The 7500-nt window shown below is 37.2% G+C and overlaps 1 protein-coding gene across 1 annotated transcript in view; it reads right to left on the reverse strand.

Annotated features, from left to right (window-relative positions):
- LOC134466159 (protein unc-13 homolog A-like) overlaps positions 1 to 7500 on the reverse strand; it is a 148215-nt gene that overhangs the window by 114375 nt on the left and 26340 nt on the right. The window contains exon 8 of the mRNA XM_063220054.1: positions 960 to 989. Within this exon, the coding sequence (XP_063076124.1) occupies positions 960 to 989 (30 nt within the window). The remainder of the gene's footprint in view (positions 1 to 959; positions 990 to 7500) is intronic.

Consider the following 7500-nt stretch of genomic DNA (forward strand, 5'->3'; position numbering starts at 1 on the left):
TGAGCAGGAGAGAGGAGAGGAGAGGAGAGGGGAGGAGAGGAGAGAGGAGAGAGGAGAGGAGAGGATAAGAGAGAAGAGAGGAGAGGATAAGAGAGAAGAGAGGAGAGGATAAGAGAGAGGATAAGAGAGAGGAGGGGAGAGGAGAGGAGAGGAGATGAGAAAAGAGAGGAGAGGAGAGGAGAGAAGAGGAAAGGGGAGAGGAGAGGAGAGGAGGAAAGGGAGGAGGGGGAGGGCGCGAGGAGGACAGGGTGAGGATGAGAGGAGATGAGAGGAGAGGGAGAGAGGGAGGAGAGGAGAGGAGAGAGGGAGGGGAGAGAGGAGAGAGAGGAGCGGAGAGGAGAGAGGGAGGAGAGGAGAGGAGAGAGATAAGGAGAGAGGAGAGAGAGAGGAGAGAGAGAGAGAGAGAGAGAGAGGGGAGGAGAGGAGAGGAGAGGAGAGAGAGGGGAGGAGAGGAGAGGAGAGGAGAGAGGGAGAGAGGAGAGGAAAGAGAGCAGAGGAGAGCAGAGGAGAGGGAGGGAGGGAGGGGGAGAGAGGAGAGAGAGAGGAACGAGGGAGGAAGAGAGTAGATAGATAGATAGATAGATAGATAGATAGATAGATAGATAGATAGATAGATAGATAGATAGATAGATAGATAGATAGACAGACAGACGGATAGATAGATAGATAGATAGATAGATAGATAGATAGATAGATAGATAGATAGATAGATAGATCGATAGATCGATAGATCGATAGATGGACAGATACATGGACAGATAGACAGACAGACGGACAGACAAATAGACAGATAGACAGACAGATCGATAGATCGATAGATAGATAGATAGATAGATAGATAGATAGATAGATAGATAGATAGATAGATAGATAGATGGATATTAATGTTCTTACTGTGTTGTATAGTGTAGTGTAGTGGTGCATGCTGGGTAGTGTAGTGTAGATATTAAAGTTCTTACTGTGTTGGTCTCCCCAAAGGCTCCAGTTGCCTGCAAAGAGACTTAGCATTAGCATTAGAATTAGCATCTTCCATCAGCGTTCTACAAACCCCAACTCCGGTGAAGTTGGGACGTTTGGTAAACAGTGAATAAAATCAAAATGCTATCATTTTCAAAACATTCAATCTATTCATTAGATGGAGAATAGTGAAAAGACAACATATTAAGTGTTAAAACCGAGAAAAAATATTGCTTTGGGGGACATATGTACTCATTTCTAATTTGATAAATCCAACACGTCTCAAATAAGTTGGGACGGGGATCAGTGAAATTTAGTAAACATCCAAATAAGATAAAACAACAAAGAAGAACATTTGAGAATGAATTGTACTAACGGACAATATAGGTGTCCAGGTATAAGATCATCACAGAGAGGCTGAGTCACTCAGAATTAAAGATGCAAAGGGAATAATTACCATAGTTATTACATACATTTTTGAATTCCCTTTGATTTACCACGATTGAGTGTATATAAGACATATTTTGGTAACGCTTTATTTTACGGTACAGTATTTACTATGTACTTTCTGGGTAACAACTGGGTAACAGAGAGAAATTACATGGTACCTAGAATGTAAAAAGGTGGTAATTATGATGTAAATACTATGTAATTACAGGGGAATAGCTCAAAACTTACCATGAAACTACACTGTGTATTTTCTGGGTAACAATTGGGTAACAGAGAGAAATTACCCAATTGTTATCCAGAAAATACACAGTGTAGTTTCATGGTAAGTTTTGAGGTTTTCCCCTGTAATTACATAGTATTTACATCGTAATTATCCCCCTTTTTACATTCCATTTAACTTCTATATGGTACAGTATTTACTGTACTTTCTGGGTAACAACTGGGTAACAGAGAGAAGTTACATGGTACCTAGAATGTAAAAAGGGGGGTAATTACAATGTAAATACTATGTAATTACAGGGGAAACCTCAAAACTTACCATGAAACTACACTGTGTATTTTCTGGGTAACAATTGGGTAACAGAGAGGAATTAGATGGTGTATAAAATTTTAAAAGGGGGGTTACTACAAAGTAAATGCTATGTAATTAAGAAGAAAATATCTCATGAATTACTATGAAAGTACGGTGTATTTTCTGGGTAATTATTGTTTGATGGCAATTTAAAAGGATGAAAGTACTACCTATTTACCTGTTTGTTTTACAGCAATACCACATTTAATTACTAGGTTAATGTGCTGCTCTGGATGGTCATTACACAACTCCAAAGTCAGAACTTACAAGGAACAGTATTTCATTGTAGTTACTGTGTTTATCACCATACATACCCATTTATTGCATGGGTAAATGTGGTACTTACCTGACAAAACAATTGCTGATGTCACACATTGCCATGGGCTTTATCTTCATTCTTGTAGCCGTTGAGTCAAAAGTGTTTGGTAAGTACATGGTAGGTTTCTGCACTGTTCCCAAGTAACATATATTTATTTACCAGGTAAAAAAGGGGAAACTGTACTGTAAAGTAAAGTGAATGCTCTTACCAAAGTATTACCAATTTCTTACCAAGTAATTAAACTTGTTTCATAAATCATGTAAGTGCATGGTAAGTTTCTGCACTGTAACCGAGTTACAAATATTCAGCTACCAGGTAAAGAAGGGGAAACTGTACTGTAAAGTAAAGCGAATGCTCTTACCAAAGTATTACCAATTTCTTACCAAGAAAATAAACTTGCTATGGTAAGTATCTGCACTGTTACCAAGTAACAGATATTCAGTTACTAGGTAAAAAAGGGGAAACTGTACTGTAAAGTAAAGCGAACACTCTTACCAAAGTATTACCAATTTCTTACCAAGAAAATAAACTTGTCATATATCATGTAAGTACATGGTAAGTATCTGCACTGTTACCAAGTAACAGATATTCAGTTACCAGGTAAAGAAGGGGAAACTGTACTGTAAAGTAAAGCGAACGCTCTTACCAATTTCTTACCAAGCAATTAAACTTATTTCATGTATCATGTAAGTAGGCCTACATGGTACGTTTCTGCACTGTTACCAAGTTACAGATATTCAGTTACCAGGTAAAGAAGGGGAAACTGTACTGTAAAGTAAAGCGAACGCTCTTACCAAAGTATTACCAATTTCTTACCACACAATTAAACTTGTTTCATATCATATAGGCCTAAGTACATGGTAAGTATCAGCACTACCAAATTACAGATATTCAGTTACCAGGTAAAGAAGGGGAAACTGTTCTCATAGGACTCTGTGTTAATTGCTAGCATGGAGGTAACATTTGCACTGATGTAGTCAGAGAACGGCAGGAAGTACAGGAGAAAGGTATAACCCAATAACTTAACTCAAGGGGAAATGTAATATGAGCTCATTTCCAAACATGGGACAGTATCACTTTAACATCCGAGTTGGCAGCAGATATAAAGACTCATCAGACCAGGCCTACATGTTTTACAATACAAGACTAGAGAAAGTATTGCCTGGACTGTTTCTGCTGCCAACTCGGATGGCTGCCTTGTTCCACACACACACAGGTGCATATATTTTATTATTATTATTATTATTATTTCATTCCAGAATTCCTGCTGCCCGTTCTTCATTTCCATTTTCATGAATATCACTTTCCAATTTCTAGGTATTATGACAGCACACATTGCAATTTTCATCAATGAAAAAATGAAAAGGGGGATTTTCTCCATGATCCTCAATTTTTAATTTAGAAACAGTCATTTTTAGCTGCAAAACTTACTATGTTCATGTAACCCAGTTGACAAATGCATATTAAAAACGTATTAGTTGATTAAATAGCATAAATAGTAAAATGGGATAATAAATAGTGATAATACTGATAAGGCAATTCATGACTGAAGGTTTGGTATCGTTAAAAACACGATTAACATAGCAGGACTTTTACTGTGACAGTTACGTTATGGGACTTTTATTTTGACATGCGTTTCCACGCATTCAGCTTTCCGTGGAGCCGTTCCAGTCAGTTGAGCTGAGAAGAGCTCGAAAGCTGAAGGAAAGACTTCGTTTCTTCGGCTCCACCTTGGAGCTAGATATTGATAGAAAATTAATTCTAAGTTAAAGATACCTACTTCTAAGTTTCATTTTGGACCACCGAGCGACCTGCTCTGTAAATCTTTTGTGTTTTGAAGAGCAAGAAGCTGCGCTTCGTCGTGTATTGTTTCTGTTGAATCGTCTCGGTAAGGCAACCACCTGTATTTTCCCTACGGATGTAACTTGAGTGTTATTGCTTATCACTGTGAAATACTTCGGTGAAACCTCAGAATTGTATTTTGTTTTGTTAATACTTGTTGTGTTTAGTGTGAAAAGGGTATATTTTGGTTGAATTGAGTATAAATTTAAAGCTTGGAATGAGCGGCCTGTAATTCACATGCTTGTGATCACGCACCCAGCAAGTGCGAGGGGAGAGGTCTGAACAAGTCCTCCTGATCATTACTGTGCTCGGCAATATCTGTGTGTAATTCCCGCGGTTTCAGTACCGAGTGATGTTTTTCATAGTATTCATCCTGTTATTTGATAATGGTTATGTAACTGAATGGTATGCAATGCTTTTCAGTATAAGTGAAGTGTATGCGGTTTGCATATATTTTCCTTTGAGAAGATTGATATTAATGTTGTACAACCAGAGGTGGAAAGAGTACCGAAAATTGTAGGCCTACTCAAGTAAAAGTAGGCTATCTTTAGGCTACTTTGCCTAAATCCTGCTCGAGTAAAAGTAAAAGTAGGCCTACCTATCTAAAAATCTACTCAAGTAAAAGTAAAAAGTACTTCACTTAAAAATGCAATTTGAGTAAAAGTACTTAGTTACATTTAATTAGCTTTTCTAGACAATGTAATGTTTCTTTTTCTTGAATATCGTCCTCCATAACCTCTATCTCTTGCTTGGCACCAGCCATCATCCAATACATTGATCCAAGATAGTACAATAGTGAAAATGCTGTGTGCCATCCTGCATCATCTTTCATTTCCGGCAGATTGTGGCATTATTTTGCGTGGCATTTTGTCTATTTTTTTACTCAGTACTCAGGCCAGGTTCCAGTGTAATTGAGTTAACAACTTGGGTCAAAATGTACTCAAGTACTAGTTAAAGTATTAATTTTAAAAACTACTTAAAAAGTTCAAAGTACTCATAAATGCTACTCAAGTACAATACTTGAGTAAATGTAATTAGTTACTTTCCACCCCTGTGTAGGCCTACAACTACTTTAAGTTTAAACTGTTTGAACTGATATTTGATAAGAAATGTGAACATTGTCCTGTGTACATGTGTAGCTTAACTAAGGGTATGGTTACACAGGTGAAGTTTTTTGGACCTGGATTCCGCTGTGGATTGATGACTGCGTTTGATGGCGAGCCACCCACCCCATTGAGTCGGATCCTGTCCTGTGTCATTGTACGTGGCGCATATGTGGTAGGGTTGTGACCTGCCTGTGTCACAACAACACTGACTGACTGACTTGAGTTGTTACTTTAACGGTTTACAAACTGAACTAAGGCCTTGAACTGAACGGAACTACTATAAAGGAACTACTTTTTCTTTTCTTTTTCTTGAACAACTGAAAGGAACTCTTTTCTCTTTGAGGATTTAAAGGACTGATTTAAAGGACTGTTCCCAACTTTTGGAAAATAGACAATTACTCACTTTTGAAGGACAATTCATTTTATTTTATTTTAAAGGGTCAATTTCTTTCTTTTATTTTGGGAATATGTACATATTTTCTACCTTGCAATTCATAACTAAAGAAAGAAAAAAAGTATATCCTTGTGTGGTGTCTTTTAATTGCACTTATCTTTTTGCACTCTCCCAGAGCCTAGTGTCTTTATTCTCTAGCTATTGAACCTGGCCTATCATCGACATGTACATACCTAGTAGTGGGTTACATTCATACTAGTATATATTAGTTTATCACCTAAACATAATAAAATTTGGCAATAAGCAGCACAGTTCCAATGAGCAGCATAATTGCAATACTGTCGTTTACCACACTTTGATTTGCTTTTGATGTATTTTTTTCCCTTCTTTACCTGGTAAATGAATATCTGTAACTCGGTAACAGTGCAGAAACCTACCATGTACTTACATGATATATGAAACACGTTTACTTTCTTGGTAAGAAATTGGTAATACTTTGGTAAGAGCGTTCACTTTACTTTACAGTACAGTTTCCCCTCTTTACCTGGTAACTGAATATCTGTAACTCGGTAACAGTGCAGAAACTTACCATGTACTTACATGATACATGAAATAAGTTTAATTGCTTGGTAAGAAATTGGTAATACTTTGGTAAGAGCGTTCACTTTACTTTACAGTACAGTTTCCCTTTCTTTACCTGGTAACTGAATATCTGTTACTTGGTAACAGTGCAGATACTTACCATGTACTTACATGATATATAACAAGTTTATTTTCTTGGTAAGAAATTGGTAATACTTTGGTAAGAGCGTTCGCTTTACTTTACAGTACAGTTTCCCCTTCTTTACCTAGTAGCTGAATATCTGTAACTCGGTAACAGTGCAGAAACTTACCATGTACTTACATGACAGGCCTACATGAAATAAGTATAATTGCTTGGTAAGAAATTGGTAATACTTTGGTAAGAGCGTTCGCTTTACTTTACAGTACAGTTTCCCCTTCTTTACCTGGTAACTGAATATCTGTAACTCGGTAAACAGTGCAGAAACTTACCATGTACTTACATGATACATGGAATAAGTATAATTGCTTGGTAAGAAATTGGTAATACTTTGGTAAGAGCGTTCGCTTTACTTTACAGTACAGTTTCCCCTTCTTTACCTGGTAACGGAATATCTGTTACTCGGTAACAGTGCAGAAACTTACCATGTACTTACATGATACATGAAATAAGTATAATTGCTTGGTAAAAAATTGGTAATACTTTGGTAAGAGCGTTCGCTTTACTTTACAGTACAGTTTCCCCTTCTTTACCTGGTAACTGAATATCTGTTACTTGGTAACAGTGCAGATACTTACCATAGCAAGTTTATTTTCTTGGTAAGAAATTGGTAATACTTTGGTAAGAGCGTTCGCTTTACTTTACAGTACAGTTTCCCCTTCTTTACCTAGTAACTGAATATCTGTAACTCGGTAACAGTGCAGAAACTTACCATGTACTTACATGATTTATGAAACAAGTTTAATTACTTGGTAAGAAATTGGTAATACTTTGGTAAGAGCATTCACTTTACTTTACAGTACAGTTTCCCCTTTTTTACCTGGTAAATAAATATATGTTACTTGGTAACAGTGCAGACACCTACCATGTACCTACCAAACACTTTTAACTCAACGGCTACAAGAATGAAGATAAAGCCCATGGCAATGTGTGACATCAGCAATTGTTTTGTCAGGTAAGTACCACATTTACCCATGCAATAAATGGGTATGTATGGTGATAAACACAGTAACTACAATGAAATACTGTTCCTTGTAAGTTCTGACTTTGGAGTTGTGTAATGACCATCCAGAGCAGCAC

The sequence above is a fragment of the Engraulis encrasicolus genome, chromosome 16, assembly GCF_034702125.1.
Source record: "Engraulis encrasicolus isolate BLACKSEA-1 chromosome 16, IST_EnEncr_1.0, whole genome shotgun sequence".
NCBI lineage: Eukaryota > Metazoa > Chordata > Actinopteri > Clupeiformes > Engraulidae > Engraulis > Engraulis encrasicolus.